General features: G+C 47.4%; 1 protein-coding gene across 3 annotated transcripts in view; it reads right to left on the reverse strand.

The window, feature by feature from the left end:
* Positions 1–14,222, reverse strand: part of SYK (spleen associated tyrosine kinase) — a 104,408-nt gene that overhangs the window by 50,399 nt on the left and 39,787 nt on the right. For all 3 annotated transcript variants that reach the window (XM_043453214.1, XM_043453210.1, XM_043453211.1), the window contains exons 2-3: positions 6,271–6,699; positions 3,786–3,946 (exon numbers count right to left, since the gene is read on the reverse strand). In XM_043453214.1, the coding sequence (XP_043309149.1) occupies positions 3,786–3,946; positions 6,271–6,672 (563 nt within the window). In that variant the 5' untranslated portion in view covers positions 6,673–6,699. The remainder of the gene's footprint in view (positions 1–3,785; positions 3,947–6,270; positions 6,700–14,222) is intronic.

Below are 14,222 nucleotides of genomic sequence, written 5' to 3' on the forward strand. Positions count from 1 at the left end.
ACAAATGTACCTAATACCATAATTCAAGAGGAGGAAAAACTACAATCTGAGTTGGCCAGATTCCCCAGACACAATCCATCTCAACAGTTAAGAGTCTTTGGAACATACCTTCTGCATTTTAAACTGCATTAGAGAGGATTTATAACCTCATTTAGGTCTCAGACATTTTGAGATATGCTGCCTTTTCATCCCTGGTTTCTGTGGGTGCCAAGAAGACTGTTTTTCTAAGATGGAGGCTGGGGATCTGCTCCATTGAACCACAATGCAGACCAGAGATTCCAAAATGAATCTAATATTTTCACACTCAATTCTCCAAGATATTCCTAAATGGGAACTGTAAACCTTCAACATTAGCCATGGGAGTCCCTTGGCCTTTCATCCTATGTTCATTAATGACTCAAAATCCACTTATATTTATTAACCTTTTATGAAGTACTTAACATTATGTGTGACTATTCATGTGTTATCCGAATATGTATGTGTTGCTCAGTCATGTCTCACTCTTTTTGACCCCATGAACTGTAGCCCACCAGGCTCCTCTGTCCCTGGGATTCTCCAGGTAAGAATACTGGAGTGGGTAGCCATTCATTTCTCCAGGGGGTCTCCCTGACCCAGGGATTGAACCCACGTCCCTGCATTGCAGGCGTATTCTTTACTGTCTGAGCCACAACGAAGCCCATTATTAGCAATCACAGAGAATAGGTTCTGTTTCTGAATCTGAAAGCCTCCTACATTTCTCAGCATCTTCCAGGTGCTGTGGGGGTGGTCCAGGTAAGATATGCCAGTCTTGGCAAGTCTTAGACAAGGTGGCACAGGACACAAACACCTCTGAGCAGGTGTGAAGAGGTTGGTGGGGGTATAAGAAGCACATGGTGGTCATGGGCAGCCAACTGGAGCCAAACCATGTCCAGAGGGCTGGGAATGGACCTGCATAAGAACTGCAAAAATGATGAGCTGGATCATCAGCCCTCAGTGATAAAATCAAGCAGCAAGATGAGATTGGACAAGGAACTGTAACATCAGGGTAACAGAGGGTTGGTGCTGAAATCGACCTCTTCCCCAGGGTCACTGGGGACAACAGAGGAGGCAAATGAACTGCTGCTCCCAACAATAAGAGCCTGTCTGCACAGAAGAGACTCAGAGCCCAGCCATGCTGGTGTAGCCACCAGCACCCATGCCTCTCCTCCTCCCAACATTCATTAAAGGCAGTTCTTGTGCTCAGACATGAGAAGGTGAAGACCTTGAAATCTCTGCAGAAAAATAGACATCATACTTTGGTTTAAATGTATATAAATGTACACAAGTGTGGCTGGTGAGCCTGCTCCCTTTTGTTCCTCTGCACTGGCTGGTGCCCAGCCAGATGGGTCACCGTGAACTTCAATTGTATTTGCCCCAACATCTTCCCAAAAGTAGATGCACTAATTTGCCCAAAGAAAAGTGTCAATGCCAGAAAGCCCTCAGTGGCCTAGCCCCTATTCTCCATCCCTCCTTGCCACACTCTGTACCATCCACAGGGGCCTCATGGTGGCCTGACCCTCCGAACACACTCCTGTCTCTGGGAACCCACAAGTGCTTTTCCCTCAATCAGGATGGCTCCCGGCTGCCCTCAGGTCTCTGCTCAAATGTCTCCTTCATAGCAAGGCCCTTTCTGATCACCCAGCATAAAACAGAATCCCAGACCGCCAGTCACAGCGAGTTCTAGTCCCTTCCTTAAATGCGCCAATGAACTGGGCAGCTCTTATTCAATTGTTCAGTGTCTACTTCTGCCAGTGTGATGTGGACTTCACAAGGCAGAGGCCCCCATCTCCAAAGCCCAAGGTGGAGTCAGCATCTAGCACCTCACACGACTCTGAAAGTGTTAGTCACTCAGTCATGTCCGACTCTTTGTGACCCCACGGACTGTAGCCCACCAGGCTCCTCTGTCCATGGGATTCTCCAGGCAAGAATACTGGAGTGGGTAGCCATTCCCTCCTCCGGAGGATCGTCCTGATCCAGGGATCGAACCTGGGTTTCCTGCATTTCAGGCAGATTCTTTACCATCTGAATCATGAGGGAAGCCCAAGAACACACACAGCTGTGGACATTGGTAAATGCTGGTCCACAGGTGGACAAGTTCATTTAAATGATGGGAAAGTGTGGAGGAGGCACATTCTTTAGGGAAACCTGAATGAGGCCCAAGAAGACTCAGTGGGAAGGATTCTATAGCTGTGGGGCTGTTCCACGGTGGGTGCCCCCTGCAGCACCCCCTCGTCTAAGTCGGGAGAAGGCAGCTTCCTTGAGTGAAGCACTCCCCAGCGAGCCTGACAGCAGGCTTCTGAACCGGCAAGAAGGCACGAGGCCCTGCTGTCTGGATAACACAACTTAGGGCTGACTTAACCCACAGGAGGCCACAGGCCCAGTCCATGACACGTGGGTTGGAAATTACTCCTAAGAAGGTGGTAAAAGTCCAAACCTCAGGGGACAATGAGCCAAGAGGTGCTACACTGAGGGGAAAACATCCTCCTGCTCCAGGATCTCTGCCCGTGGCTGTTTCTGCATCCACTAAGCATCATCCCAGTCACCTTGTGTGCCCACTCGGGCTGCTCCATGCTTGCTTTTAGGATCACTTTTTAAAGAGTATTGTGTCTAAGATCATCTCTTAAATAAAAGGGATTACGGTAAAGTCAGGCTTCCCTGGTGGCTCAGATGGGAAAGAATCTGCCTGCAGTGCAGGAGACCGGGGTTTGATTCCTGGATGGGGAAGATCCCCTGGAGAAGGGAATGGTTACCCACCACTCCAGTATTCTTGCCTGGAGAATTCCACGGAGGGAGAAGCCTGGTGGGTTATAGTCCATAGGGTTGCAAAGAGTTGGACACAACTGAGCAACTAAATTTACTTTTACTTTTACGGTAAAGTCTGAGGAAAATTCTTTAAATAGATGGATACTCAGAGAAAACACTTTTATTTCCAGAAAAAGTTTAAAACACCAGCTGGGTGTGTCTCTACATTCTTGGTTACAGGGCTACACTGCTGTCCAAGTGTCCAAGGCCAGGATGGGGCACCCAATCGGCATGGCCAGGGGGTGATCACTGAACAGTGACAAGCACAGGTGAGCATACCTCCATCCCCTTGGTCACAGCATCTTGGGGGAACAAGTCAACAGCTGTCTGAGACAGCTCCTTGCCTTCCCTGGACCACCAACCCTGCCCTGAGATGGCCTGCATCTCCAGCAGCTCTGGCACTGACCATCAAGGATAACAGTGAGCAGGGCTAGGGATGCACACCTCATTTCTGAGATTATGAGGCCAGAGGTCACACACCTGCTTGTGATCAAGTTCCTGCGCTAACCTTTCATACGAGTGAGCATCAGAAAATTTTCTTTTCTATCTGCCCCATTGGCATGTCTCTCCAGGCAAAAAGAGAAGCAAAGTCTGAGATCTTGGGGCAAATGTGAGCAAACATATTGCACTGTTTTTTAACATGGATGGATGCATACTATTACACATCCCATGTTTTGTCATTAAAAGCATAATATGTGGCTGAAAAGACTTTCTTAAATGATGTCCCTCAGTGCCCAAGAGGAGGGTTCACTTTGGGGCCAGACTGAGCAAAACAAATGCTGAATTACTTGAGGTGGCTTCAATTTGAGATGTCTATGAGGCCGACCAACATGTGTGTCTCAGTTGATAGCCCATGATCCCTTCCCCAGGATCACCAGGAGTTCAGGGATGGGAAGGCTGAGTGACCCCTAACTGTCCAAGCAGGCCTGGCACTAGTGGTTGAAGGGAAAAGACACAATACTTACAAAAACTTTCCATTTGTCTTTGATCCTATCAGGACAATCTGCTCAGATTCATCCCGAGAGATTTTTCCATGGAACCAGGGCATTTTTTCATGGGCTGTGGTGGCGATCAGTTTCTCCAGCTGAGGTTTCTGGCTGATGATGGCCTGCTCAAGAGCTTGGCCCTGTCACGAGGAGAGGAGATGGAGCCATAATAAGTGACAGTGATAAGAAAGACACATGAAGCAGGTCCAATCTGTCCTAAGTCCTGATACGGTAAAATGAAATCACATCTGTTTGTTTGTTCATTCAATAAAGAAAGCCAATAGACCTTATATGTTAAAGTATCTTCAAATGTATATACTAACAAAATAGATTTTAGAATAGATGCTGGCCTTTGCAAAGACACATTGGGCTTTAGAAACCATCAGGTATAATCCATGAGGTCTAGAGAAGGGGCCTCCTGCCCTCTCCCAATCAATCACCTCCTAGAACTGATTGTTTTATATTAGATCCTGATCATTTAATGACCATCTGGAAGACTTAAAGACGTGTGCAACCAAGGAGACATGCTTTTTTCTGTCTGCCCCTAAAAGGCTTCACTCTGAGTAGTTTATACATGCTGCTGCCTGTAACTGCAGGAGATGTGATCACAGAAAAAAGAGATAAACCTTGACAATGAAGAAATGACAACATGGAAAACAAGAATGAGAAGGAGGCTGACAGCTGGGTGAATTAACTTTCTAATCATACTTAGTGGGAGAGAAGTAGATACCTATCACAGTAGTAAATGAAGAACACAAGTTGATAATTCAAAGTTATAAAAAGAACCAGAAGAAGTGAAAACAAAAACATAACCAACCCCTGAGGAGAAGAAAGAGAGGAGGGGAGGCAGAAGGGAAGGTGAACCTGAACACTTTGTCATGCTTCATAGATGGGATGAAAAACAAAAGCAGTAACAGTTACATACCAAGGAGGTAACCGGTTCAAAGTTAGCAAAGGGCAAAATCAACAGAGTGTGGAATACTACTCAGCCACAATAAAGAAGGGACTACTGACACATAGCTGGCTCACAAATGTGTTATACTGGGTGCAAGGAACCAGTCTGAAAAGGCTACATGCTGTGTGAGTCCATTTACATGACATTCTGGACAAGGCAAAACTATAGGGACAGAAATCAGGTAAGGGGTTGCCAGGGTTGCCAGGGGTGGTCCTGAGGGTGCTTGATGGGTGATGGAACTGTTGTGCATCTTGATTGGGGGTAGGGGTGGGTATCACCTGTCTGTTAAAAAAAATCATAAAAAATAAAAATTAAAAAAAAATTAAAAAATAAAAAATCATAGAACTGTACACTCAAAAAGGATGAATTTTCATAGTGTGTAAATTATACCTCAGTAAATCTGACTAAAAGAGTAAAAAGATGGTCTAGGTCTTGGCGCCAGGGACCAGTTTCATGGAAGATAATTTTTCCACTGACCTCGTGGGGGATGGTTTCTGGATGATTCAAGCACATTACATTTATGGTGAGCTTTATTTCTATTATTACTAAAACAGTTCCACCTCAGATCATCAAGCATTAGATCCTAGAGGACCCCTGGTGTAAATCATATTCAATAAATATTAATGAAAAATACTGAATCCATAGTATTGGTCTGCAAGACTGAATTCAGTGCAGAGCATATTATAGGAGTAAAGGAGTGGATAGAATCCTCAAAAAGTCTTTACTGTTATCCATATGTATATATAAAAAGCATATATCCAAAAGTGCAAAGAAATGGTTCAACACATGAGTCCGATCAGAAGACTGTCAACCAGACTGGTGGCTCCTGATACCAAGTGCTATGGAGGGTTTGGTGGGAATGTGTTGTCACAACTTCTGGGACCTTTTTGGATGACAACCTGTCATCACATCCAAATCCTTCACTGTGTTCAATCCAACCAGTTTGGGGTTACCCTGCTGATACTGCATAAAAGGTTAGGAGAATGTTGGGGGGGCATTATTTATAAACAATGAAGATGTTTACCAATATGTACTAGTAAAATGAATTACAGTTCACAGGAAGAACTATCATATGGCTGGTAAGGGGCTGAGGCATCTGTGTGTTTGTTGACATGGAAAATTCTGGAAGAGATGTTAGGAAGGGGTAAAATCAAATGCCAATCAGTGTGTTCAGTATAACCCTCTTAGGTAAACAAAAACCAGTATTTGCCCTGTGATCCCGCTCTGAAAGGGCCCAGCGTGAATTGGGTGACAGTGGTTTCCTGTGGTGGAGAAACCCACATCGCTGGCATGAAGGGGCCCACCCCTCAAGCATGACCACAAAAGAGGAAAGGCTGCCTTCTTGGAGTGAGGCATTTGGGGGCCCATGTTGATGACTAAGAAGAAGGTTGCTTATCTGAAGCAGCACTGCATAGCTCTCATGCAACTGGGTGCCTGTGTGGAATTCCAGGGCCCCTGTGAGCAACGGGACCCTGCCTCGCACCTGCCAGAGGACCGCCCGCCACCCACCTGTAGGTTCCACGTCTGTTTCACGTATTCTCGGATGAGGTTCTCCTTTAGGTCCTCAAAGGGGCCCGTCTTGGGCTGCACCCCTGGCGGCCGGTTGAAGGGCTTCTTGAGGAGGCAGACGAGGCCGTCCAGCTCCTGGGAATGGTAGTGGCAGAGCTCGGCTGGGCTGCCATGGGCCCGGCCACCCGTGATGGCATAGGTGCCATTCAGCTCCCTCTCGATGGTGTAGTGATGCGCCTTCCTGTCGTGTGCCACGGACAGGGCAAAGCCACCCAGGTAGTTGCGGCTCTGGCGTAGCAGGTAGAGCCCATCGCTCATGCCCCCCTGGACCAGGTAGTCTTCCGCCTCCTCCCGCGTGATGTTACCAAAGAAGAATGGCAGGTGGTTGGCGCTGTCCCCCATGCCTGCGCCTTTCCTTCAGGTGTCCACCTGGCAAAACAAGGACCGGGCAGTGGTCAAGACCAGAATGGCAAGATACTGTTGGAGGACCCACCCTCCAGCCCTGGAGGAAAGCCCTCCAGTCAGCGGGATGCTCTTCCTTCTGGGACTCAGGTCTAGAGCCTGAGCTAATCTGCCCTCTTCCTTTCTGCCCATGTAACCATTAGATTTTCAAATACACCCTCTCAATATTGAACCAAAAAAGAGAGCATTGGACCAATGTGGCCAAATCAATCTCTCTTTTTTTGAAGTTGTAGTTGGAGACAGAGAATTATAAGAGACAAACTAAAAAGAGAAGTCCCCCTGCAAAACAGGGCTTAGGAGCCCTCACTCTGGTCACCGGGACGCAGGGATTGAACCCAGAGGAGTCCATTCCTCTCTGGAGCTGGAGATGGCTGTCAAGACCACTCATGTTGGTCAGTTACCTGCAGTGAAGATGTTACTGGAGTCCTTTTACATAAACACTGAGGGACTACTGTGTCACATGCTATAGTTGGACCCGAGAGAGCTGAGCACTGGCCATGTTTATATACCACGTCCAACCTTTGGCTGGGAGGTAGGACAGGCAAGCAGGTGCCCTGAGGCATGAACAGTGGCATCCTCCCGAAGCCCCAGGCCTCAGTAACATGCAGACCCCTCCCTGCTCTCCTCTACACCACTTCCTGGCACCCACCTTGTACCAAACACACGGCTGATATTGAACATATGGTGTAGGTTCCACATTTGATAAAGACATCTGTCACACAAAAAGCTACCTCTTGCACTAAACAGACACACACTTCAGAAGGGAAACGTGAAGACAATTTGACAGGAAGATTGTTTGATCAGTTGTGGTTGTAGATGAGAAGAATCTAAATTACCAGTCTAAAAAGTATACAAAAGGGTATAACCAAGAGGGGCTTGTCATCAATGGAAAAGTATCTAGATGGCTGCATCTGTGCATTGAGAAAGCAAAGTACATACCCCTTCATGTCACACACACACACACTCTACACACTCAGAGATGCACATACACAAACACCTGTACACACACATGATTACATGAAACAGTTTCTTCTCAATACGAATTACCTTAAAAGGACCATAGGACATAATACCTGCCTGGTAGAGGTACAATTTTTCTCCAGGTAATATTGCCAAATCGCTATTTCTCAGTGAGCACCATCCCCCCCAAAAAAGACATAAGTTTTATTATAATTTGGTTGTACAAATAATTTTATTGCTTACTTAATATTTGACTATCAATCATTAATTTTTCTTTGTGGAAATTTCTAAACATTCACCACTCAGCAAGGTTTTGTTTTCTCTTAAAAACACAGTTTGTATTTGCTCTTAAAGCAAAGACATCTGCTATTAACCAAAAGCCCTCTCTGGAAAGACAGTGAGTAGACATGTCTTTTGGGAACAATATTGCTCTTCTGCTTCTTCCTCCTTCTCAGGCTAATAACCCCTCTGTGCCATTTGTGTTACAAGTTCAGGCCCCTCTCCGCAGTGATGGCCCAAGCACTCCTTTCTCATGCTCTGCTCTGATCTTGCAACGGGTCTTTCAGGTCCTCACCTGCCATGTGCGGTGAGCCCACCTGCCTTTCCAACTCCTGTCCCCTGCAGCCCATCAGTTTTCCAACTTCCATGTGCCTGCACATCACCTGAACTCTGTTAAGAGCAGGGACCAGCCTCATTGCCGTGCCAACAATCTAGGTGATGTTGAAGCTGGCTCTGACTGCATCTGAGGCTGAGAATTCCATGTACTACGTGCCTACCTTCCAAAGCCCAGGCGTTGCCCCAGCCAGGAACCCACAGTCCTTTGAAAATACTTGCTTTTTCTTGGGCTTGTTTTTCAAATGGCTTTAGCATGTGTTCTGTTTCTCTGTATCCCTTATACATGTATGTAAAGTTGCTTCCATAGTGTCCAATCCTTTGCGACCCTCTGGATTGTAGCCCTCCAGGCCCTTCTGTCCATGGGATTCTTCAGGCAAGAATACTGGAGTGGGTTGCCATGCTCTCCTCCAGGGGATCTTCTTGACCCAGGGATCGAACCCACATCTCTTATGTTTCCAGCATTGGCAAGCATGTTCTTTACCACTAGTACCACCCGGGAAGCCCCCTGTATCTCTTACACTGGCTCTTTAATTCGCATCACCCCCAACTGCACAGCCGTAAGCATCACTGCTCTCCCCTTCCCCGCCTCTCCCCTCTTATTCCTGCTTCATCTGCCCATACCCACACTGTTCCCTACAGCTCACCCCATCCCTGTCTTCCTGTCAGCTTCACTCCTAGCAGGCTCAGTCCACAGGCCATGGCTGGCCCCTCCTGTTTCCTGGCTCACACACCCCCTCTGCTTGGGTCACATACCATCTTGCACACCTGCCTCAGACGCACCCTCACTCTCTGCTGTTCCTACTTCTTGGGAATTTTTACAGAGCTGCCACCCACCCTTAGGCTCAACGAAAACCGTTAAGTCTTCAAAAACAATACTGTAAGTGCTAATAAATATTTTTAATTTATCTAAACCTTTAACCACTGTCACTTTGAAAATTCGTCAGTTTGCCACTAATATTTACATCGGTACTGGCCCTCTGCTGTGAATCCCACACTGAAGTGAATCAATGTGACAGGACAGGAGACAGGCAGAGAGGCAGCCTGCCGGGCCCATCCTCCAGGCCCCAAGTAGGAGGCTCCTGAATGGCTCTGATGGAGATGGCAGGCTCACCCCCAGCAGGTGGCACCTCTCTGGCTTCCCTGGGAGAGCAAAGCCTGGCTGCCCTCGGTGTGAGCAGTGTCTGGCCGAGTAGCTGTTTTCTGATGGTGTGATTTCCTGTTCTGGAGGTGACACTGGGCGAGGGCCTGACAAAGATGCACTGGGCCGTTGCTCTTGGTGGTGGTTTTGACAGTAGAGATGGTTTATTGCAAGGACAGCTTAAGGAAGATTCTTGGGCTATTTAATTTGGGGGGGGGGGAACAACATCTGTGATGCCCCGCTTATGTCTTCTTCAGACAGCTCCCACCAGCACCCACCTGGCACCTTCTCCATAACACAGGCTGTGGTGATGGGCGACGGTCACCTCGGCTGTAGCCACTGTGCCCAGGAGCTGCATCCCCGCCCTGCTGTTCTCAGCCCTGCTTCTCAGACAGTAGCTCTCGCTCACTTTGTTGAAGTGGTACAGACAGCAGCTTCCCCACTGCAATGCTCCCCTGTCCGCTTGCACTTGCTCACAGGCACTGCTTAAATCTTCCATTTCCCTGGACCCCAGAGGAAATCTGTAGCTCAAACTCTGTTTAACACCCACTAGGATGGATAATATGCCTTCCAGGATAATAGGATAATATTCCACCTGGGGTTTCCCAGGTGGTGCACTGGTAAAGAATCTGTCTTCCAATGCAGAAGATGCAAGAGATGCGGGTTCTATCCCAGGGTCAGGAAGATCCCCTTGAAGGAGGAAACGGCAACCAATTCCAGTCTTCTTGCCTGGGAAATTCCACGGACAGAGGAGCCTGGCGGGCTACAGCCCATGGGGCCACAAAGAGTCAAATACAACTGAGTGACTAAGTAACAACAAGGGTAATATTCTCCTCTACAGTGCCTAGAACTTGCTACCCATTTTTTGTCTATTTCAACTTTCCCAGCTATTTTCTGCCATGTGTGAAATCACTTTATTCTAAAGTTCAAAAACTGAGAGGCAAAAAAGGCCATTGGTCTCCATGGACCAGGTCCTTCAACTCTTCCCAAACACCCCCAGCACCTCGGCTGGTGCATACCTGCACAGGTAGCTCTTGAGTAAGGTGAGGCTTCACGCTATTGCCAGATGAGAGCCTCAAAACATGGCAGCACTGGGGAGAGCTGGATTGGGAGTTTGGGACTAGCGGATGCAAATGATTCTATGTAGAATGGATACACAACAAGGCCCTAGTGTATAGAACAGGGAACCATATTCAATGTCCTGTAGTAAACTATAATGAGAAAGAAGATGAAAAAGAATGTGTATATAAGTATAGCTGAATCACTTTGCTATATACCTGAAGTTAATACGACATTGTAAATCAGCTACACTTCAGCTTAAAAGCAAAACCAAAACCACTGCAGAATGACTGGCTCTTTGGGGCCTTTTTATGACACAGGTTCAAGGTGGATTTCACACTCAGAAAATGTTTTATAACATGAAATAATGTTTTGTGATTCCGGAGGTAGCCCATTCCTCTTCCCAGCTTAGTTTGATCTCTCTCCAGAGCACATCTCCATGGGTGACAAGCTTTTAATATGTGGTAATTTGATATTGAAGACAGATTCTTGTCTTGGTCCTCCCCCCAGAGTGCCAGCTCTGGGAGGTGAAAAGGGAAAGATTTTGTTCACTGCCCTGTCCTGATGCTTGGAACAGTTCCTGGTATATGGCAGGTGGCCAAACTATTTGCTGGCAAATAAATAGGCATTGTGATGTTGTTGTTGTTTCGTTGCTAAGTCATGTTTGACTCTTTGTGACCCCTTGGATTGTAGCCCACCAGGCTCCTCTGTCTATGGGATTTCCCAAGCAAAAATACTGGAGTGAGTTGCCATTTCCTTCCCCAAGGGATCTTCCCAACCCAGGGATCAAACCCGTGTCTCCTGGATTGGCAGGTGGATTCTTTACTGCTGAGCCACCGGGGAAGCCCCAGGTATTATAATGGGAAGAACAAGTCTGACTCCATATTGGATCTATTTCTCTTTAACCTTTGTATTCTATTGCTTTGGCTTTGAGCAGTCTCTAAAAGGATGCTGCCTATAGCTTAAGTAAAAGTCGTGTCTGACTCTTTTTGACTCCGTGGACTATACAGTCCATGGAATTCTCCAGGCTAGAATACTTGACTGGGTAGCCATTCCCTTCTCCAAGGGATCTTCCCAACCCAGGGATTGAACCCAGGTCTCCCTCATTGCAGGCAGATTCTTTACCAGCTGAGCCACAAGGGAAGCCCAATAGCTGAAAGTACACATAAGAACGCATCTCTGGGAACCCTACCTCCCATGCCTGAGCATTAAGCTAAAATATCTTTGATTATCTCACAGGAAATATCCTGACCTGGTCAATCTGCGAATGACTGCAGGAAAGAAGAAATTAGCACACCCCCTTCAGAGTCTGTCCGGAACCAGGAAATATTTGCAACAACTTGGCGCCAACTTCGTTTCATCTTCTCACCTCCCCGCTTTGCTCTAGAAAAGAAACTAGCATCCAAACCCCGGCAAGATGGGGACACCACTCCACCATCTTCTCAGTCTGAATAAAGCTGCTATTCCTTGTCCCCACACCTCATGCTCAACTTATTGGCCTGCAGTGTGGTGATCTCGGGCTTGGTAACCGTATGATTAAGTGAAAGCAGCTTTCAAAATAATGTGTCCAGAGTAATCCAGTTTTGCTTTTAAAAGGTTGTATGTACGAAAGTATATAATAATATATAGCTAGAGAGGGAGAAGGTCTGAGGGGACGGTGGGTATGGAGGAAGGGCTGTGGCTGGTTTTACTGGCCTCTTTTGTATTTTCTGTCAAAGCGTCCGCTCTGCCCCATCTTCTTCTGTCTACCTGCCTCTGCCTGGCCTTTACTCCACGCTCCATGAATCTGCTCTCACCAGTATCATCAATCTTCACATGGCCAAACTCGAGGTCATTCCGAGGGCCCTGTCCTGCCTGACCTCCCATTAGCAGTGGATGCTGCCCAGCACCCACACTTTAGTGGATCAGTCCCTCTGCTTGGCCAGCGCCTCCCCCATCCATGGCTCCTTCCTTTGCTTACTCTGAAGCCCAGTGTGGGGTCTTCATCTGCGTCTTCTCCCTGCACATGGCCCCCATGTGGCCATGGATCCCACATCCACCTCTCCTGGCTGAGCTTCTGAACTAAATGCTGCTTATCTGATGCTTCCACTGAAAATCTAAAAGGCGACTCAACCTTCAGGTGCCCCAAATGGGCTTTCAATTGCTCATGTATGGTCTCCCTGAGCCCCTCTTAATTGAGGAAATGACATTAACTCTTCTAACCAGTTGCTCAGGACAAGACCCTAAAGACTTTCAGGATCCCTCCCTTTCACTCATCATGCATGTTTAATCCACTCACTTGTTGCTGCTGTTTAGTTGCTAAATCATGTCCAGCTCTTTTGAAACCCCATGGACTGTACCCTGCCAGGCTCCTCTGTCCATGGGATTATCCAGGTAAGAATACTAGAGTAGGTTGCCGTGCCCTCATCCAGGGATCTTCCCAACCCAGGGATGGAACCTGCGTCTCCTGCTTTGGCAGATTCTTTACCACTGAGCCACCTGGGAAGCCCAATCTGCTAACTGGATGATCTTATTTGCAAAGCAGAAATAGAGACACAGATACAGAGAACAAACATATGGATACAAAGGAGAAAAGAGAAGGCAAGATGAACCGGGAGATTGAGATGAACATATATATGCCACAATGTATAAAATAGATAAGTAATGAAAACCTACTGTATAGCTCAGGGAACTCTACTCAATGTTCTGTGGTGACCTAAACGGGGAGGAAATCCAAAAAAGAAGAGATACATGTATACATATAGTTGATTCACTCTGCTGTATGGTAGAAACTAACAACACAACATTGTAAATCAGCTATACTTCAGTAAAAATAAATTAAGAAAAAGAACATATTTTCTTTCAGATGGGTCCAGCCCACCCAGTAATGTGCCCCCTTGGGAAACACTGAGCTTCATTCAAAGCCCAAAGGGGCTCCATCAAGGCCTGGGGACTCTTGAAGGAAGTTGGACCAGCTGATCTCCAGGAAGCTCTCCTCAGTTTTCCTCTTAAAGGTATCCCAAAGTCATGGCTTCGCTTCATTTCCCTTGACATTTCCTGAGTGAAATGTTCATCAGCTCTCACTCATGTGAATGGAAGTCTTACCTCATTCGTTCCCCCTTCCGCCCGACCCTCCTTCTGGTCCATTACCCACCACAGCAGGCAGAAGCATCACTCTCTCTCAGATACATCCCAAATCCTCCTCCCCTGACCTTCAAAGCCTACTTGATTTGGCCCAAGCCCCTCCCTCCTCTTGCCCATTTGCCCGTCTCACCCGTGCTCACCACATCCAGCCATGCGGCCCTTCTTCCTGTCCTGGCACTTTCCCCCGCACCCCCCACCCCCTCCCACTGATGGCTGGTTTCCTCCTGCTCACGCCTGTGGTCTCAGCTCATGTCACCTCCTCAGAGGGGTGATGCTGATGGCCGAGTCTAAGGTGGCTTCATGACCCATTTATCTTCGTCTCCTGAAAAGGTTTATTTCCTGAATCCATTCACCACAAGCAGGCCCATGTGTAATGTAAGCTCCGAGGTCTACCAATTGACCTGCAACCCCAATAGCTGACCTGCATCCCAAACACTTAGGGGCTTCCCAGGGCCTCACAAAATACCTGATAAATGGAGATGTGCTGATCACACCATGTTAGAGTTTCCACAGTGAATACACACTGCTTTAGTAATATGAACTCTCACTGTGCAGCTGCTGCCCTGCCCGGGTGGAGAGCATGGTGCCAGACTGA

This window comes from Cervus canadensis, chromosome 30, assembly GCF_019320065.1.
Source record: "Cervus canadensis isolate Bull #8, Minnesota chromosome 30, ASM1932006v1, whole genome shotgun sequence".
Classification (NCBI taxonomy): domain Eukaryota; kingdom Metazoa; phylum Chordata; class Mammalia; order Artiodactyla; family Cervidae; genus Cervus; species Cervus canadensis.